Genomic DNA, 21,082 nt, shown 5'->3' with positions numbered 1-21,082 from the left:
AAACCTTTCAAGATTGGGGACTGGGTATATTTGTCCACAAAATTCTTAAAATCATTACAACCCTCTAAGAATTTAGGACCAAAATTCATTGGTCCATTTCCAATCTCCAGAATTATTAACCCCATGACAGTAGAGCTTCAACTTCCCAAAACACTTATGCAGATTCATCCAGTATTTCACTGAAGCTTTCTCAAACTGGAGATCACTTCAAACCTCAGACCCCCCACCCTTCCCACACCTCCAACCCCCATCATGGTACATGGGGAACAACATTTTGAAATTAAAGATATCCTTGATTCATGCACTCACCGTGGATCCACACAATATTTAGTAGCTTGGAAACACCTTCCTTCCTCAGAAAATGAGTGGGTAGCCAAACAACACATAAAAGCACCCACATTATACAAAAGTTCCACCTAAAATACCCTGATAAACCATCCTAATTGCTAATGTAATGTATGATTTTTGTTTTTTCCAGGTAGACCTATCTGTTTTTCAGTGGAAGAAGAAAAGGGGGTGGGAGACTGATAAAGAAATCCTTTCTTGATGTAACTTGAATACATTCAATCTTATATCAAATTTGTATAATGCACACATGATACAGTGGAAAGAGGAATCCCAGATGGCCGAACCTAACACCTCTGAGCGGCACAGGCAGGAGATGAGAAGACCATAAAAATTCCAGTGAGGTGGATGCTTGGGAAACTGTGAAAAAGATCATTCCTTCAGAAGGGGTGGGGATGGAATAAACATACTGGCTTTTGTTTCACAAAATACACATTGAGAGAAGGGGAGGGGTTCTAAACTCCTTTATCTATATCTGCATGCCTGAGAGACCTTAGATGCTGCTTTTAACCCTTACATGAATTGTCTCATCCCAATAAAGGATTCCTTTTTGATACATTTTGATACGTTTCCAGAAGTTCATTATAGTTGATTGAATGGGAAAAGTTCTGTAGCCTGACACTTGGGCAGTTTGAGCTTTCTGAGTTGGTGCAGAAAGAACATTCTTTGTTGTGTTTTTGATGTTAGGTGTCCATTTTAGGTCTTGTGATATGATAGAACCTAGAAATGTGAAGGTCTCTACTTTTAATACTGTATTGTCTGGTATTGTAAATGGTGGTAGTATGGGAAACTTTCTCCTAAAGTCTACCACCATTTCTATGGTTTTGAGTGTGTTCAGTTCCCGATTGTTCTGGTCACACCATGAGGCAAGTTGTACAACCTCCTGTCTGTATGTGGATTTGTCATTGTCTCAGATGAGACCAATCACTGCTGTATCCTCTGCAAACTTCATATTTTAACAGATGGATCATTTGAGATGTAGTCATTGGTATATAGGGAGAAGAGAAGTGGAAAAAGAACAGCCTTGGAGAGGCCCTGTGCTAATTGTACAGGTATCCAATGTGATCAGGGGTGGGATTCTACCGGTTCCATCTGGTTCTATAGAACCGGTAGTTATGAGTCTGCGCAGTTTGGAGAACCGGTAAATCGTGCCAGCCTGGCCCACCCATTCACCCTGCCCAGTCATTCCTCATCTTGTCGACCATTGCTAAACTGTCTTTGCCCATCATTGCTGTCTGCCTTCCCCCACTGACCTGATCTCCCTGGGTGAGTGAGCCTACAAGCAAGCCCCAGCCTGGTCAAGTCGACTCCCGGGCTGGTCTAGGCTGCTGTGCTGTATCCCCACCCACCCCTCCCCGGGCTTATCTGGCTTGCTTCACCATGACCTAGCTAGTTAGCTGCCCCCACCACCACATGGCCGTGTCCAGGCTGGCTGGGAAGGAAGGAAAGATATCCTTGGGAGGAGGGAGTGATCTCCCCTTTCCCCCAGCCAGGAAGATGCCATGTAGCTGTGTCCTGGCTGACTGGGAAGGAGGGAAAGGTCTCCTCAGAAGGAGGGAGAGATCTCCCCTTTTCCATGGCCAGGGAGAAGCCATGTGGCTGTGTCCAGGCTGGCTGGGAAGGAAGGAAAGGTCTCCTTGGGAGGAGGGAATGATCTTCTTCTTCCCCTGGTGCTGCCATGGCTGGATCTGGCCAACAAAACTCTCCACTGCCGGGAAGTTCTGGGACTCTAGGAAAGAGCCTTCCCATCAGCGAGAGAGGCTCTGTAGCCCTCTCACTGATGAAAACAACTGGAGCATGCGGCCACTACCATCCCTCCCCCAGGTATGGTGAGCTCCAGATTGGGACTCTGGCACACAGGGCATTGCTGGAGCTGAGGGGGCTGGCCTTCCCCTCTGCCACCAGCTGCTGGAGGAGGAAGGTTGGGCAAGGTAAAACCAAACCGATACCCAGGCAAGAGCTGCCAGTGGGGATGGGTGAGGCTGCAGAGCGAACCTGGCTGGAAGTAGTTTGTAAATCTTCCCAAAGGAGGGAGGGGAGTAAGCTCCACAGCTGTCCAGGTTGATTTTATAACAAGAGAAGACCTGGGTACATTTTTATTAGACAGCCTTTCCTAACAAGACTGATTTTTTGCTTGTATCACTATTGGTCTCAATGAGCAACTCATCTGCCTTTTTGGTGCTATGCAGTTAATCATGCATTGCTTAAATAGTTTGTTAAGTCCCCATCTTTTCTGAGAGCAAGATAATTACATTTATGAATTGCTAATATCACCCTCCTAAGTAATTCCCTTTGGAACACTTTCCATTTTGACAACTTAGGAAAGAAGTATTGTCTTTTGGGTTTACCTGAATTAAATGCAGGTGTAGGCATCAGGGGAGGGTTAATGTGAAAAGAGCTGTAAAAGAGAAGTACATAACAGAAAGGAAAGGAAACATTGAGAAGTGTTGAGGAGCTGAGGAGTGTGAGTGTGAGTCAAGGAATTCCAGACCAGAAAGATTGTTTTGTATTCTAGTTAAATTAGAAATGGTTCTTTGTGAAGGATCTGTGAAAATTGTGGAATATTGCAATAAGGCCAATATATATATATATATATATATATATATATATATATATTCTCCTTTAATTAATTCTTTCTGATATATATATATATCAGAAAGAATTAATTAAAGGAGAAGAGAAAGAATGGTAAGACATCCACTAACTGACTTTGAAACTAACTTTGAAAATACCTTTCAAATGTGTTTTCAATTGTAGGATTGGAAATATTTGCTTGACTGTATGCTTTAATATTCAAAAATAATATTCTTTATCAGTATAAGCAGAAATGTATTCTTCAAGCTTTAATGAATTTTGCAAAAATCATTGTAGTAAACTGGATACCACTGTAGAACAATTTAAATATTTAATAGAGAGTAAAGTAAGATTTTACACAGGCAAGAAAAAATATATAGAATAGGTAGTGCCTGGCTCAACTGGAAGTAACTGTGAGATGGAAACTTATCAAAACAGATCCAACCTAGAAACAAGAAGAAATTTCCTGACAGTGAGAACAATTAATCAGAGAAGTGGGATGCCTTCAGAAATTGTGGGTATGCCATCACTGGAGGTTTTTAAGAAGAAATTTGCCCATAATAGTATAGGGTCTCATGCTTGAGCTAGACTTGGACTAGAAAACTTCCAAGTCTCTTCCAACTTTGTTATTCTTTATAAATCTTATAAATTCAGTGTTACTAAGAGAATGATGATAAACAATATTTGAAAATGCCCCTCAGGTCTTCTGATAGCAAAATCTCATCTTATTGGCTAGTATCAAAGGGAAGATGACTTTGAAAAAGCTTCCTCTCTCACCATAACATGAAAGTCGAAGTAAGGACTGGCTGGGAAGGGAGGGGTGAGGAGAAGCTAGGCGAGGTGTCCCTCCATGTGAGTGACATCAAGTTGGCCATGACCACCAAGCCAAGCCCACAAATTAGGCCACCCCCACAGAACCAGTTGTTAAGAAATTTCAATCCCACCCCTGACCAATCCCCAGAGCAGGAAAGGTTGGCAAACTCTGTCCTAGCAGATTACATAAAACCAGTAATACCTCGATGGTTCCATTGCAATGAAACTCTTTAAATAACTACTACAATTATTCTGACAATACACTCTCCGTAAATTAAGATATTCCTAACATAATAGAGATAATGATAAAGTTCTGTGTTACTCTTCAATAGCTGAAAGGAATAAAAGTTTTCCATTTCTTTGACTGTTTCTTTTCTCTTTCATGTTTCGATTAAATTATACCTTTCTATTTGATTTCTATTTTTTTTCTTTTGTGCGAAGATATACATTCAACAGCATTTGTAAAACAGTCCCTCAGTAAATTGCATCTAAGAACAGCCAAGGCTACAACAGGAAGCACAAGACTGGGGACTGGAACTGCAGTCCCACTTTTTTGTACCATCCACAAAAGATACATGAAGGATATTTACACTGCACCAAGAAAAGGCAAGGAGTGGAGAGAATTAATAGCTGCTATTCAAAACAATAACTTTTCATTGATGTGAGAAACTGACACAGTGGAAGGAACTATCTTTATTGTAACTGTCTTGAGGTGACTTTTCTTTCATAACATGTGACACAATTTTCATTTCAGAATTCTTAGGGGTTAAAGAAATAGAAGATCATGCAAGATAAAGAAATATTTTTTCATGGATTTCTCTCCTATTCATAAGTGACTGGATTTGTACTAGATGGTGGACTAAATTGAAATGTACTATCCAAAAATGCAAAAGTAGCTTAATTCCATTAAACATGTTGAATTAATCATGTCTTACAAATATAGCTGCTAATTATACAAACTATAGGCTATTAAACAGATTTGTGCATTTGAAAAACCTACAAATGAATGTTATTTGATAAATCCTCATGAACTAGTTAACTTCTAAAGAATTTAATTCATTCAGTTCATTGAGAGAAAGGCCAGGAGTTCAGAGGGCAGCATCTCCAGTGAAATGAAATGAAAGTTTAGCATGAGGCAGGGAAAGAGTTTGCAGTTTCAAGAAGTAATTTGATTTATACAATACAGACAAAAGAAAAATATATATTCATGCCATGATACGAAAGTCAGATTTACTGAGGCTTCCTGGCCTAGCAAAGTTATAACATTTACACATCCAGTGATACACGTACTGAGGCACCACTTTCGCACATTTCCTCCTTGTCCTCATGGAAGGCAGATGGTAGCAATGAGAAGTACTAAGCTGCTAGCCCAAAGCAAAAGATAGGGACAGGGTGAGAAGTTTCTAGACAAAGGCATTGACATCTCCAATCTTTGCCACATAGACTGAATCATTCCACTACAAATCATATTGAGGGAAGGGGTTGTTTGTCATATTAAACAGCCCAGGGATGACCTTTCCAAACTTTCTTTGCCTAGATTGTTTGTAAATTTTTTATTTCCTTGTTGCTATCAAAACTGCTATTCAAAGCACCTTACTTCTGTCTGTGCATAAACTCCAGTCTTACTTAGAAAGGAATTCTTCCCTGCAATCACATTTTTACCTGTTCATTTGACCACAGTATTTTAGTGGCACAAACTTTGAAGCAGGTTGGGGGTATAATTTGTAGAATGACAGTAGCATATGGTAGTAATTTAATTCAATGAAATGGCAAGCATTATTTGTGAGATTTATATTCATCTTTCTTCCAGAGCTCAAAAGTAGGATAGCAATTCCTTCCTCATCCAATTTTCTCTGCTGAAATAACTCTGTGAGGACTCTGCTGGACTTGGGAAGTATACCAATCTGAAGTCATTCAAACTGATGACAGACTTGATTCTGAAGGAAATTCCATGCTGTAGGCATGGGGTGAGATTCAACCGGTATAACAACCGGTTCGGTGAGTGCACATTTTGCATGTGCACATGCTCCACATTTTAAAAAGCCTAATACTTTTCAACTGCAGCTGAAGAAAACAGCCGAGGTGTGGCAAACCACTTTGCCACACAGATTAACTGTGCTCTAATAAAAAGACATAAAGCACAAGAAAGAGCAGGGGTGGTCCACCTGCTCATTGGAAAGAACTGGTTCAGAGCCAGATGATCATTGGAACAAGAGGTTTGCCCAAACTGGTCTGAACCGGGAGAATCCCACCCCTGGGCTAGCCTATTTGACTTCTGTGCTGTCCCTGTTTGTTTCTTAAATCAACCTGTAAAGAGAACGTATTGAGTTTGTAATGGAGCCAAGTCATATCTGTCTCAAAGATGTGAATGGAAAAATGAAGGGAACTGAAGTTTCGCTGTACAGTGTTGGGGTTGAATGCAGTATGAGTGCCTAAAGTTAAAGATAGTGCATTGACTTAATAGGCCATTGTTGGATCAACCACATGACTATTGTTAAAAAAAAATGCAAGCAATTGTCAACAGCAAAGAACAGCTTCCTTAAAACAGCCCAGGATGGAGCAGAAGGGGCATGTTGAGCATTGCAACCAGTCAGAGCTATTACAAGAATAGAACCAAGTGTTGGAAACCCGTTACTCTGAAGACAGCTTAGGTTAGAAAACTGTAGTTTTGAGTTGAAGCAGGAAAATGTGGTGTGGGGTTCATATACAATAAGCTGGGAGTTGGCTATCAGTGTAATTTGTTCCTGCTCTAAAGCAGTAGTCGGTGTTACATGCTGATGTTAACTCTAATCCTACCTCTTCCCATTTATAACCCTTTCCTTCTCCCTAAAGCTAACTTTTGATCATATACACTCTGATTCTGTTAATAGTTCAATTTTCTGGGGCTTTATGGGAATAAACAACCTGAACTTCAAGGGGCCAAAATTGATAAGGGAGGACACAAGAAACCTGTGAACAAAGAAGATGGTTCAGGTGTCACCAAAAAAGACAATATAAGAAATAGGCAGCAGTTCATCATTGCAAAAAGGTGAGAGAAAGAAACTCAGGATATAACTTGTGGATTTATACTAGGTACTGTTTAGTATGTAGTATGTATCCCTGAACATTCTACTGTAGATAGGTTTAAAATGGAAATATCTATGTACAAATATCCATCTGTGAACTCCTGTTGTAACTCCTGAGTCCTCTTTTGGTATGAGCGTAAAATATACTTCTGTCCATGAGTTTGGTACTTTCGGATCTAACAGTACTTCATTGAATCCTTCCAGCATAGGTATACTTTGCAAACCTTTGTAAAGTTCCGCTGGTAGACTATAAGGGCCTGGTGTTTTTCCATTTTTTTGTCTCTTAATTGCTTCTATTAGTTCCATCATGCGAACTTCTCATAAGCATCAGAAAGGGCAGCAGGCCAGTAGATGCTCAGCTCTACCCTGTTGCCTTGACCCCAACCCAAATCAAGGGATTATAGGGTTTTTATATATATATATAGTCTAATTTCACAATGAAATTATGTTTTCATTGATTGAAAGCCAGAGAGGAAATAACCTTATTAATAAGGTAATAATTCCTTGACATACAACTTTTCATTTAGTGACCGTTCAAAGTTACAACTTCACTGAAAAAATGACTTCAAGTATTTCTCACACTTATAAACATTGTAGCATCCCCAAGGTCATGTGATTTACATTCGTATGCTTGACAACTGATTCACATTTATGAGAATTGGAGTGTCCTGGAGTCACCTGAACACCTTTTGCAACCTTCTGACAAGCCAAGTCAATGTGGAAACCAGATTCATTTAACAACCATGTACTAATTTAACAATTGCAGTGATTCAGTTAATAAATGTGGCCAAAAAGTCATAAAATGGGGCAAAGTTCACTCAACAAATTTCTCAACAACATAAAGGCTCAATTGTGGTCATAAGTAGAGGACTACCTGTAATGGTAGTGCTACTGTCATTGCTTAAATTGGACTAAAAGAGAAAAATCTAAATTGTTTCCTTCATTCTTTTTTTTAAATATATAAGTAATTTTCCACCTGAGATAAACAATGCCAAGCAAAGATCACAGGGTATCTATAGATGAATTCCACCTCCTACATGCAGACACTGGAAACCCATGACTGGAACATACTGATAGAAGGATACAAACTGTTAAAAAAAAAGGCAGACCCCATAAAAGAGGAGTTGGCGTTGCACTGTATGTAAAAGACCACTACATTGCTACAGAAATGCACCGATCCAAAGACAAAAGCCTCCTAAAAAACATATGGGTCAATATAAAAGAAAAAAAAAGAATAACATTGACATAGGTGTATACTACAGACCCTCCCAACAAAGCAGAAAAATTAGATGTACTTTTTTATCAACCCACTAACAAACATATGTAGGAAACACTACAGTAGTAATGTGAGGCTTCAATTACCCTGAAATCAATTCCTGAAGACTAATTCCTCACCAAGTGAGAAATTGAATAAGTTCCTGACCAATCTAGTTGACAACTTGTTGTCCAAAAGGTAGAGAGAAAATTAGAGGAACAGCCATACTAGACTTAATTCTTACAGAGAATAAGTGATAAAGGTAGTTGAAACTGCAAGAACCTTGTGTGAAAATGACCATGTCACACTAAAATTCAACATAATGCAATCACAAGCAATAGAACACAATGATACCAGAGTCCTAGACTTTAAAAGAGCTGATTTTAACAAGCTCAGAGAAAACTTGGGAAAGATTCCTTGGATGAAAATTCTAAAGGGAAAAACAACTCAAGAATCTTGGAAAACTCTGAAAAATATGATCATAAAAGCCCACACTAGCACAATACTAATGAGAAAGAAAAACAAGAAATCCAAGGAGAAACCAGCATGGTTGCACGAAGATCTCTCTGACCAATTGAAAGACAACAAGGACAAGAACAAAAAATGGAAACAGGGACAGACAACTAAGGCAGAATATCAGCAGATAGCCTGATAGAAATGAAGTCATGAAATCAAAGGCTTAGAATGAACAAAGACTTGCAACAAAAGTCAAAGATAAAAACAAGTTTCTTCCAAGATATAAATAACAAGAAAAAAATCAAGGAAACAGTCGGTCCACTGAAGAGAGAAGATGGCAAGGAAGTAACAGGCAGCAGAGAGAAAGCAGAGTTGCTTAACTCATTCTTCGCATCGGTCTTCATGCAAAAAGAAACAATAGTCCAATCTACATAGTCCATTAGGACATCAGCATGACTGTCAATTGTTTTATTTCCTCCTAGGACTGAGCACCAGAGAAACTGTGGCAGCCCTTTTTATAGTTGGGCTGCTCGCGGCTGTGGTCAGTGAGGCTCTTCAAATTTCCCACCACCATGGACCGACCAATTACAGGTAATACATAACACCCCTCCCCACCTGGTCCAGTCCAACCAATCTGAGCCTTGCCTACCGTATGTAATCACATACGTAGGTGGGACTTTTATGTTTCTCCTGGACCTGTGCAACTCAGTTGTGGGTTGGCCTCTGGACTGTTTGGATGGGTCTGTTGTTCCTCCCGTCCTTCTTCTTGGAACATCCTGGAAGGTTGAGTCGGCCATGCCTCTCCTGCCAGGAATTTCCTGGCTGGTTGAGTTGGCCTGGCTGGTCCTGCCAGGGACTGCTTTCCCGCTATCCTTCTGGACCTGTTCCTCTATCCCCAACCTGCCTTCTTCCCCGGCCTCAGGTACGTGTTTGCGTTTCCTGACCAAGGCTAGTGTTAATATTGGTCATTGCATAGTTGTCAGGGTTTGTTATTTCTCTAGTTTGTGGAGGGTCTCCCCCTCCCTTTCTACTTGCGTTTTGTCTGTTTTGTCCCTCTCTTCTATGGTCATTTTTGAGGGGTCTCCCCCTTCTTCCCTGGGTTTGCTATGTTTGTTTGAGGGGTCTCCCCCCTCTTCCGTGGGTCTGTTTGGGTTTCCCTTTGTGGCTGTAAGGGATACACCCTAGCAAGATCTGCAGGGCAGTCAGGCAGGCAGGCAGAATATGTGAGATATCGTTTTTTTGTAGCTTACACTCAGTAAACAGAGGCACAGTACTAATTAAATAGTTTTATTCCAGCAAGAGTTAAAGCATAGTCAAAACAGTCCATATATCATTCACTTAGTTCAGTCCGTCCAGGGATTATTCAGTTGCAAATTCCAGTGTCGAAAAAGAGAGGTCAGTAAACTTACAAATGTCAGTCCGGTGATATATCTCCTCGCAGTAGAGAAATATGAAGAACTCAAAAACTCCTCTCTTCCTTCAGCAACTCTTCAGTAGGGGAAAACACAGCTAACAAACCATCAATGTAATCCAATCCAGTAATTGTCAGTAATTGCCAGCAAACCGTCAGGGAATCGTCAGCAATCAATCAGGTTGTCTTGCTCCCTCTTATGGTGGTTTCACACCACACCCAAAATTACATGCTTTGCATTTAAAGTGACACACACTTAAACTAACAATCATAGCTTATATATATTATTTTACCCAAACTTCGTTAGGTGACCTATGTTATACCTAACAGTGGCTCTAGATCTGAGCTGGTCTATGTGCCTCCTCCCATCATCAGTGTCTACCCTGCATGAACGGGGCCCAGTTATCTGGATCACTTTTGCTAGTATCCACAATGGTTCCCCCATGAGATTTTTTGCATATACTGGTCCCCTGTTTGAAATGTGCGGCAATTACTGGAGGAGTATGCTGGTTTTTCTGGGCTATATGTGGGATGTAGTCTGTCTAGGTTTGATCTTAGTTTCCTCCCCATTAGTAACTCTGCTGGACTTTTGTTTGTTGTGGCACTGGGTGTCATGTGCTGAATGCTTAGTAGCTTATCTATCTTTTCTTTTTCTTTTTTGAAAATTTTATTTGAGTTTTCACAAAAACAAAATACAAATAAAACATCTTTTTTGAAAATAGCATTGTCCCAGGTTATCACTTCTTTTTTTTTAAACAAATTTTATTGATTTTACAAAACAATATACAAACAAAACATAGAATATGATGACATAAGAAATCTTTTTCTAAAAAAACAATACAACATCTTATTTAAAGACAGAATTATTCCAAGTTATCACATTTCCATACAAACACAATTTAATATATATATTTACCTTATCTGTTCATCTTCATATCTTATCCCGAACTTCTCTTTATTACTTCCTTTCCTTCTATTTATTCAAATTATATCTCTTTAACTTTAGATTGTATACATTTTTTATATCCATCTGTCTTATACATTTTCATTATTCTCTTCCAATACAAAAACAGACAAGACATAAAACATAAAAACATGAAACATCTTTTCTGAAAGTTGCTTGATCCCGGGTTAAAACTCATCGTACAGACACCACTTCAAAAATCATGTTCCTTTTATATATCATTCCATATCTTATTACCGTTTTCCATTTTCTATATAGCTTCTTCCTTTTTTTAACTCTCTTAGTTTTATTATACTTATCTCATCTCAGTTCAAATCATAACACTTGTCATTCTTTGTCTGTTCTCAACTATCCATTCATCTTTTCTCTTTAAACAAAACCTCTCCTGTACACTGATTGGAGTATGATGCCTTTAACTCTTTCCCCTAACCTAATAATACTTAATATCACACATAACTTGTATTGGGATTCTGTTTAGCACATCCTAAAGTTACACAATATATTATATAGAGAGAAAAAGAAAAAAAAAGAAAGAACAACAATAACAAAGAAACAAATTTATAAATATATAATATAGCTGTCATTACCATTTTAATCATACATATTAATATTCATTTATATCTTAAACATTTTATTCTAAAAATGCCTATAATAACACAATCTTATGTACCTTACAGAATCCTTTTTCAATTAGATTTACCCATTGTCTCTAAATAAATTTTGTTTCTTTAAATCTTGCTTCCCATCGTTGAGACTTCTCACCCCTTCCTTTCTCCCTTGCTTATTCTTTTCCTTACCCTTTTACCCCTTTGTCTCTCCACCTCCCTTTTCTTCTTCTGCTTTCCCCCTTTCTGTTGTTTTCTAACCTTATATCCACCTTTCAACTCATTTTTATCTTTTTGGTTGTTTTTTTAGGTTTTAAAATCCCTTTTTCCTTTTTTTCCTCTTTCTTCTCCTCCCCAAATAGGATCACATGTTCATCAAAGATGGTTTCTTCTTTGTCCCAATTATCCTGCTGCGCAATCAATTCTCCATAGGAACGCACTGCCATTTCTAGAGATTGAAAAAGAATGTCCAAAGTATCTTTCCAGTCTTGTTCTTCCTTTTTATATTTTGGATATTCAGTTTTAGATTCATCCAAGGATGATGCCATTATAAAGAGGAAAAACTTCTCCCAAAACAACCACCTGAGTGTTTTTAAACAAAGAAAAAAGATTTCCCAAAAGATCCAAAGTCACCAAACAATCCAGATAGACTATTTCTTTTAGCACTTTTTCCCTTCTTCCATTTCTTTTTCTGGGGTTGCTATTAAATCACAAAATTCCAATTAAAATATGTCTTTTTGAAGTCTTATTAATGTTCAAATGGCTCTTTAAAATTCTAGGCAGTCTGCTCCTTATTTTCAAATTCTACTTCAATTTTTTCCCTCTCCCTTCCCACTCACAGCAAAAGAAAAAAATTTATTTAAATATTTAGAAATCCATATCCCTTTGGCATTAGCATAGTCTTTAGCATTTAGCATACCTTCAATGCGGGTTTTCTGATTTCTCTCAAAGCTGTTCCGTTTGGAAGGAGAGTGAAAAGAAAAAAAGATTTCCCTTTAATATCCATTTGCTGCTTACTCAGTCTGGGAACAATGTGTCTTTAATAGGTGTTAAATACCAGGATACTTTCACTGTTCCTTTGTCCCGTCAGCAAAATCACTTTCACTTCTTCACAACTCCTCCAGCACTTTCTTTTTCTGGCTGAGCTCTTCTATGTGGCGGCCATTACAGACCGCCACTCAGCTGCCTTCGGAGAGGGAGATTTAGCTGGCTAGGGAAGAGAGATGCGATGTCTCTCATCCCTGCCAGAACCCCCAGTCTTCACCACCTTCTACAAAGGTGGCTTAGCCCCTGAAGCCAAATGGCTCGGGCACTCAGGCAGTGAACACAGGCAGGGACTGCGCACAGTTGCGGATTCCTGCCTGCACTGAAGCGCCACAAGCCGGAAGTGTGCCAGGTTATCACTTCTTCATACAGACACAAAACTCAATTTCATGCTCATTTTTATATTCTATTCCATATCTTATTACCATTTTATATTTTCTACATAGTTTTTCCCCTCTTCTAATTTTCTCAACTTTGTTTTGATTATCTCAATTCAAATCATTATATTTATACTTTTGTCTGTCCTGTTACAATTTCACATTATCTTTTCTTATTAAACAATTTTTTCCCAATTAGAGTATGACTCCTTTTTATCCTTTAATTTTATCCATTCAAGTTCTTATTTAAGCTTCAATGTATAGCTTTAAGATTATAACATTCAATATAATACATAACTTCCAATCGAATTCTGCTTGGTACATTCTTAAAATACACACTATATTCTTAAAAAGAAAAAAAATTATATACATGTATGTGTGTGTGTGTGTGTGAATAAAGCACACATTCCATTCCAATTCAATTCTATCATTAATATACATTAAAATCTTAAATCTTTAACATTTCTTTTCAATTAAATATCCTACTTCCTTGGGAACACTTATAAACTTTCCATAGTTGATTCTTTTTTTTCCATATTTCTCACTTATATTTTTATAAATCATTACTAATAATTAAAAATGTTCCCTTTTAATTCTCTCAGCCATTTTAATTCATTTATTTATTAACAAACATCCCATTGCATTACAATAAATATTTTATCCATCATCATATTTTCTAAAGTTATTTCTATTTGTAATATAACAAAGCTATCTTACGTACCTTTGCAGAATCTCTTTTACAATTAAATTTTCACCCATTATCTCTAAACAAACTTATGGTTACAATCCTTATATATTTTCCCTGTTTCTCCATTTCTTGTTTTTGTCTTTTACAACTTCTTTTCCTTGCCTTCTTCCCCCTCTTCTTCTCCCTCCCCTTTTTACCCCCTCGTCTCTCTACTTCTAACTCTCTCATCTGTAATCCCCTCTTCTGTTGCTTTCTAATATTATACTTATCTTTCAAATAGTTTTTCTTCCTTTTGGTTGTTTTTTCTAATCTTAAACCTTTCACTCTCTTTCCCCCCTTTTCTTTTTTCCCCCCACTTAAAATTATTTGATCATTAAAGATGGCTTCTTCTTTGTCCCAATCTTCTTGTTCTGCAAGCGTTTCTTGTTGCTTCTCATAGTTCCAGACCTCCATTTCTAAGAATTGAAACATGAAGCCAAAAGATCTCCCTTCTTGTGCATCTTCTTTCCATTTTTTAAGTTCCGTTTTCAGTTCTTCTAAGTGTGATACCATTTAAAAAACTTTTAAACAATCACCCAGTTAATTTTAGTCATCTAGATGCAAAAACCAAAAATCACCAAGTAATCCAAATAATCCAAGGCTGTTTCTACTTGCTTCTTTTTTCCGCTTTCTCTTCCTGGGGTTCTATTATTTTGTTACCAAGTTTACATTAAAATGTATCTTTGAGGAATCTTGTTAAAATTTCACTGTAAGTTTCTTTTAATTAACAGTTCCATTCCTTAATTCCAGGCAGTCTCCTCCATTTTTCCAGATCCTGCCCTTCTATTCTTTTTTTTTCTCCTTTCCAGCTCTTAAAAACTTTTAAATGTCCAGAAATCTTTATTTATCCCTTTGACTTTTATTTTCAGCTTAGATGCCTATTAATGTCAAAGTGGATTTTTTTTTCAGTTCTTGCTTAAGTCTCTTAGCTGTCAGTATAAGGAAGGGAAGAAAAAAAACTAATCCTTTCCCTTCTCTCTCTCCTTCGCCGCTTCAAAATTTTCTTTGGGAACAATGTTGTTAAGTTTAAATTCCAGGGTACCTTATTTGTTGCTTTTGCTGTTTGACCCGGTCAACCAAAACTTTCTCTTCTTATCTTCCTCCTGCACATTCTTTTCCGTTTGAGTTCTTCTTTGTGGTGGCCATTTCTGACTATCGCTACAACCGCCTTCGGGAAAGGGAGTAAGGGCCAGCTGGGGAAGAGAGATGCGGCTCTCCTCAACCCTGCAGGCAGTCTCCCCCCTCTTCACCACCTCTACAGGGTGGCTTAGCCCCAAAACCAGCCAGCTCGGGGTGCTCCAGCAGCGAGCATGGATCAACGCCTCGGAGAGACGAGGTTGCAGTCTGTCGCTGAAGAAGCTCAAACCGGAAGTCCAGCTTATCTATCTTTTCTTGTGTGTCCCCAGGCTCCAGCTTTTGTAATGTTTCCTTTATGTAATGTACCATGAGCTCTGCCCGTCCATTTGTGGCTAGGTGTTCCGGCGCTGTCAGTGCATACCTTATCCCATGTTGTACTAGGAACCGCTTGAATGTTGTTGCCATGAATTGTGGCCCGTTGTCAGATACTATTAGATCCAGCAATCTATGTGTTGAAAAAAGTTTCTGAGCTGTCTAATGATGGCCTCTGTTGTGGTGGAGTGCATGATGCTTACCTCTAGCCATTTGGAGTAAGCATCTACAACTATTAAAAATGTGTGTCCTTTTGTTGGGCCTGCAAAATCAATGTGTAATCTTGACCACGGTCCCCTTGGTGTTTTCCATTCGTGTTTTGGTGCTGTGGTGGGTGTTGGCCTAGATTCCTTGCAGCGTTTACACATTGCCACCCAGTCCCCTATTTCCTTATCCATCCCTGGCCACCATACATAACTCCATGCCAGGGGTTTCATTTTTACAATACCCGGGTGCCCCTCATGTAACAATTCTAGTATGCGTTTCCTTAAAATGTTCAGTATGACCACCCGATCCTCCCATAGTACGCACCCTTTCAGCATTGAGAGTTCTGTTTGTCTATTCCGGAATGGTTTGGCAGTTTTGTCACTCTCAGTTTCTGGCCCTCCTTTTCCTATGCAATTTAAAATTTGCGCCAGGGTTTTGTCTTTAGCTGTTTCCCTAGCGATGTCTGCTGCTGTTATGGGTAGGTTTTCTAATGTCTCTATTTGAAGGGTTGATATGGTTGGTGCTGGGTTGTCTTCTATGTCAGCTGGAGGGCAATGGCTAAGCGCGTCAGCATGATTTATCTCCTTTCTGGGTCGATAGGTTAGATTGTAGTTATAGGCAGCCAAAAATTCCAACCACCGCATCATTCATGGTGACAGTATGTTAGGTGTAGCTTTGCTTACTGCGATGATACCCAGGAGTGGCTTGTAGTCGGTGACTAGTGTGAAAGTTCTCCCATAGATATATTCATGGAAACATTTTATTCCGGTGACAGCGGCCAATGCCTCTTTGTCTAGTTGGCTGTAGTTCCACTCTGGCTTTGACAGAGTCTTTGAATAGAAAGCTATGGGTGCTCTTTTCCATCTGGTAATACATGGCCAAGTATAGTGCTGACGCCGAAAGGTGATGCATCGCAGGTTAGTGTCATTGGAAGTGTTTCACTGTATTGTATTAGTACACGGTCTGATGTGATTATTTTTTTTATTTCTTGGAATGCCATTTCATCCCATTACCCCTAGACCCAGGTTGCTTTCTTGTAAAGCAACCTGTGTAGTGGTTCTGCAATGGTTGCTTTCTGTGGTAGGAATATATTGTAAAAGTTAATGAGTCCTAAGAAAGCTTGCAGATCAGTTTTATTTGTGGGTCTGGGGGCTTCTTTGATTGCTCTGACTTTATTTTGTGTGGGGTGGATCCCTTCACTGTCTATCAGATATCCTAGGAATTTAACTTTGCCGGTGGCTAACTGGCACTTCTCTTTTTTTACCTTTAGTCCCGTGTCCTTGAATTTGGTTAGGACTTCCCTTAGGCAGTCTTGTAGTTGTTCTTTGTCCTTGGCTGATACCAGGGCATCATCAAAGTATGGTACCACCCCTTTTATCCCTTGCAATAGGCATTCCATTAAACTCTGGAACACCCCTGGGGCGACGCTGACACCAAATTGTAGTCTGTTTCATTTGAATGCCCCCCTGTGCATCATGATTGTCTGGGCTTCTGCTGTTTTGGGGTCAATGGGCAACTGTTGGTACGCCTGTGTGAGGTCTAGTTTTGTGAAGATTCCCCCCCCCCCCCAGGGAATGTAATATATGCTGAACCACTGGAACTGGATATGCGCTTTGTTGGAGCGTGTGGTTAAGGGTTGTTTTGTAGTCCCTGCAGATGCATACTGACCCATCTGGTTTAATTGGTGTCACAATTGGGGTTTCCCACTTTACGCAATTGGTCAATTGGTTCTAAAATCCCTTGTGTGATGAGCTTATCCAATTACTCATCAATTTTTGGTTTTAGTGCAAAAGTAACCTGCCTCACATTTAATCTTATAGAGGTTATGTTTGCTTTTAGACTAAAAGAAATTGGGGATCCTGGTACTTGCCCAGTTCTCCATCAAACATGTCCCGGAATTCTTCCATCAGGTCCTCTTCCCACTATGCCTCTGTGATGCTGTTTATCCCAGTGACTTCGATTCTTAATGGTGCAAACCACTTGAGACCCAATAGACTGAGTCAATTTCAGTTGACTATGGTTAGCGGAAGGACTCTGGTGTATTTTTTGAATTTTACTTTGAATTGTCCAGTACCTACTATGGGAATTTTGTTTCCCTGGTAGTCTTTCAGCGTTAGTGTTTGTCTTTCGGGTCCTTCCCAGCTTATGTCTGGTAGCAGTATTTTTATGGTGTCCCACGATACCATTGATAAGTACGAGCCTGAGTCCACTTCCATCTGGCACGGCTGGCCTTCTATGGTGACCTGGACATATACTTTCCTGGCATTTGTCATGTTGGAGTGTCCAATGGTCACCATTTGGTGTGTTTCATCTCTTCCATTGTTTGTCTCTTTCCCTTGCCTTTTTCTGTTGTCTTGGTTCCAGTGGCTCCCTGTTTGTTTCTCCCACTCTCAAGGGGGGGGGGGTGTTCCATCTTTGTCTAGGGCCATTTTTCCTTGCTCAGAATGCCCTAGCAATATGTCCCCACTGTTCACAATGTTTGCAGATTGCATCTAGAAAACAGCACTCGGAATGTGAATAGTTCCCCTTGCAACCGGCACAACGAAATTCCTTCCTTTTTCCGTTCTGGTCTCTTCTGCCCTGTTCCGAATGGAGTTGATTTACCCCTTCTTCTTCCTCATTGTCTTCTGATGGGGACTCAATGTCCTTATGGTGAGTTGTGGTGGTGTTTTTTTGGTTCTCCATTGACGCTTTGTTCATTTTCCGCATGGCAGCCACTGATTTCTGTGTGGCTTCTGCTGTTGTAGCTTCGTCTATTGCTTCTTGGAGCATTATTTTGGGTTTTGTTAGTAATCGACCCTGTAATGTGAGATACCTCATCCCCAGGACCACTTGGTCTTTCATGGCTTCATCCATATTTAAGAATTTGCACACCCCGACAATGTCCCTCAGTGTTGCAATGAAATCGCCGATGATCTCTCCTTCGTTTTGATTGTGCCGATAAAATTCATGTCTTTTGATGAGGCAGAAGACGGTTGGTGTGTAGTGAGCCCTCAGTATTCTTTCCAGGTCTGACCAGGCCATTGTTTTCACATCGGTGGGTGTTGCTAATGCTTTGGCCATCTTGAATACCATGGGCCTGCAATGGGTGAGGAAGACAGCTCTCTTCCTGTGTGCAGATATATTATGGAGGTTGCTCCCTTCAAGGAACACGAGGAATCGGTTGATGTATGATTCCCAGTCTTTGGTTGCTGGACTGAATGGCGCGGGTGGTGTGTTGTTTCTGGCCATTTCTCCTCGATGCATTGCCAGTGTTCATCGGTCACCATGGTTCCCTTTGTCTCAGTATCCCATCCTTATTGCCAGTGTTATGTTGCGGGAATGAGACTCAGGACACCAGCACAACTGTCAATTGTTTTATTTTCTCCTAGGACTGAGCACTGGAAAAATCATGGCAGCCCTTTATATAGTTGGTCTGCTCGTGGCTGTGGCCAGTGATGGCTCTTCAAATACATAACAGATTAGAAATAAATGTTACAGTAAGCAACAACAACAAAAAGTAAGAGAACACCTATCTGATCTTAATGAATACAAATCACCGAGATCTGACAGATTACATCTCAGAGTTTTAAACCAGTTGTCAGATGTCATCTGTACCACATCTTTCAAAACTCCTGGAGTACCAGGGAAGTACCAGAGGACTGGAAAAGAGCTGATGTGGTTCCCATCTTCAAAAAAAGTGGGGGGAAACAGAGCCAGAAAACTACAGACCAATCAGCCTAACATTAATACCCAGGAAGATACTGGAAAAGATAATAAAAAAATATCTGCCAACATCTAGAAAGAAGTAAAGTAATAACTAGAAGTCAGCATGGGTTTGGTAAAAACAGATCATGCCAAACCAATCTTATTTCATTCTTCAACATAGTGACAAAATTAATAGACAGGTGAAAAACTTGGACATAGTATACTTAGACTTCAGCAAGGCATTCGACAAAGTAGAGCACAACCTACTTCTTGGTAAGCTAGAAAAAATGAGATAGATAGCATCACCACCAGATGGATTCGTAACTGGCTGACAAACTGTATTCAATGAATTTACATCTACTTGGAAGGAAGGAAGCAGTGGGGTACCACAATGTTCTGTCTTAGACACAGTATTCTTCAATGTCTTCATAAATGACTTAGATGAGGAAATAGAAGGGGAACTTACCAAATTTATGGATGATACTAAGCTGGCAGGAATGGCTAACACCCTAGAAGATAGGCTCAAAATCCAGATGGATCTTGACATACTTGAACACTGGGCCCTATTTAACAAAATGAAATTTAATGTAGAGAAAAGTAAAGTCTTACACTTGGACAAGAAAAACTAAAAGTAGACTGCGTGAAACCATGCTTAGAAGAATTTTTGAATCTTGGTGGCCAGCCAGTTAAATATGAGCCAGCCATGTGCGGTGGCAGCCAAAAAAGCCAACACAATCCTAAATTGCATTAACAGAGAGATACAATCAAGATCAAGTGAGGTACTAATACCACTCTATAAAGCCTTAGTAAGATAATGTCTAGAATACTGCATCCAGTTTTGGTCACCACACTATAAAAAAGACATTGAAACTCTAGAAAGAGTACAGAGAAGAGCAACCAGGATGATTAGGGGACTGGAGACTAAAACATATGAAGACCAATTACAGGAACTGAGCACGGTTAGTCTAGTGAAGAGAAGGACCAGGGTAGATATGATAGTAGTGTTCCAATATTTGAGGGGCTGCTACAGGGAGGAAGGGATCATGCTATTTTCCAAGGCACCTGAAGGCCAGAAAAGGAATAATGGATGGAAGCTGATCAAGGAGAGACTCAACCTAGAAATAAGGAGAAATTTTCTGACAATGAGAACAATCAACCAAAGGAACAGCTTGCCCTCAGAAGTTGTGGGAGCTTCATCACTTGAGACTTTCAAGAAGAGATTGGACTGCCATTTGTCAGAAATGGAATAGAGTCTCCTGCTTGGGTGGAGGGTTGGACTAGATGACCTACAAGGTCCCTTTCAACTCTCTTAATTTGTTAATTTTAACTGACAAGGAAGTCAAATAAAGTAAGAATTTCAGGATTTTGTCATATCCTGGGGAAACATTTAGTTTCTTAACTTTAAAGTACTGAACAGGAATATGGTAAGTCATCTTGATAGTTTAGTCCCTATTCTACTTTATAGGGATACATTCCTGAGAAACATCTTTCAAAGAACTATTACAAAGGGAGAAAAGTTATCATGCCATTTGTAGCTACACATCTGAGAAGGGTTAGAAATAAAAATAAAAATCACATATTTTTATTGATTGGTCACATTCCCAGGATATATTTTACATGGTTGTTTAACCTATTTTCTTTGCATAGATTCTGCTTCAGTTGAACTTCCTTCTTCAGTCCCAGCAGAGCTGTTCGTGGCTGTTCTTTCTTTTAGGTGTGTATATATATCATTGTATGTCTATGTCTCTTTATATATCTGTGTTTCTCTAGGTTTCTTTGTGTGTGTGTGTGTGTGTGTGTATGTGTGTGTCAGAGGGAGGGAGGGAGGGAGAGAGAGAGAGAGAGAGAGAGAGAGAGAGAGAGAGATATTTATGATGCTAGTTTATAAAATGTTTTGCTAGATTGTAAAACTTGAACTGAATAAATGGGCTGGTCTGACATATACAATTAATAGTTTGTTTCCTGTCACATAAAGAATCCACAGCAATGAAAAATAATTCTCTGCTATATCATTGATATTAAATATGTCTTTTTATAGATAACCAGCAGTGAAGCATTTTTAACATTTGGTTATTATAGTTCATTGTGCTTAAAAGTCTTTGA

At 39.4% G+C, this 21,082-nt stretch overlaps 1 protein-coding gene across 1 annotated transcript in view; it reads right to left on the bottom strand.

Moving 5' to 3' along the window:
• Positions 1–18,355, bottom strand: part of ACP3 (acid phosphatase 3) — a 163,142-nt gene extending 144,787 nt beyond the window's left edge. The window contains 1 exon segment of the mRNA XM_087915863.1: positions 17,897–18,355. Within this exon segment, the coding sequence (XP_087771989.1) occupies positions 17,897–18,355 (459 nt within the window).
• Between the last annotated feature and the right edge of the window lie 2,727 nt (positions 18,356–21,082).

This window comes from Pseudonaja textilis, chromosome Z, assembly GCF_049901715.1.
Source record: "Pseudonaja textilis isolate UNSWEBS1 chromosome Z, rPseTex1.2, whole genome shotgun sequence".
NCBI lineage: Eukaryota > Metazoa > Chordata > Lepidosauria > Squamata > Elapidae > Pseudonaja > Pseudonaja textilis.
This window is presented reverse-complemented; position numbering and strand designations above follow the sequence as displayed.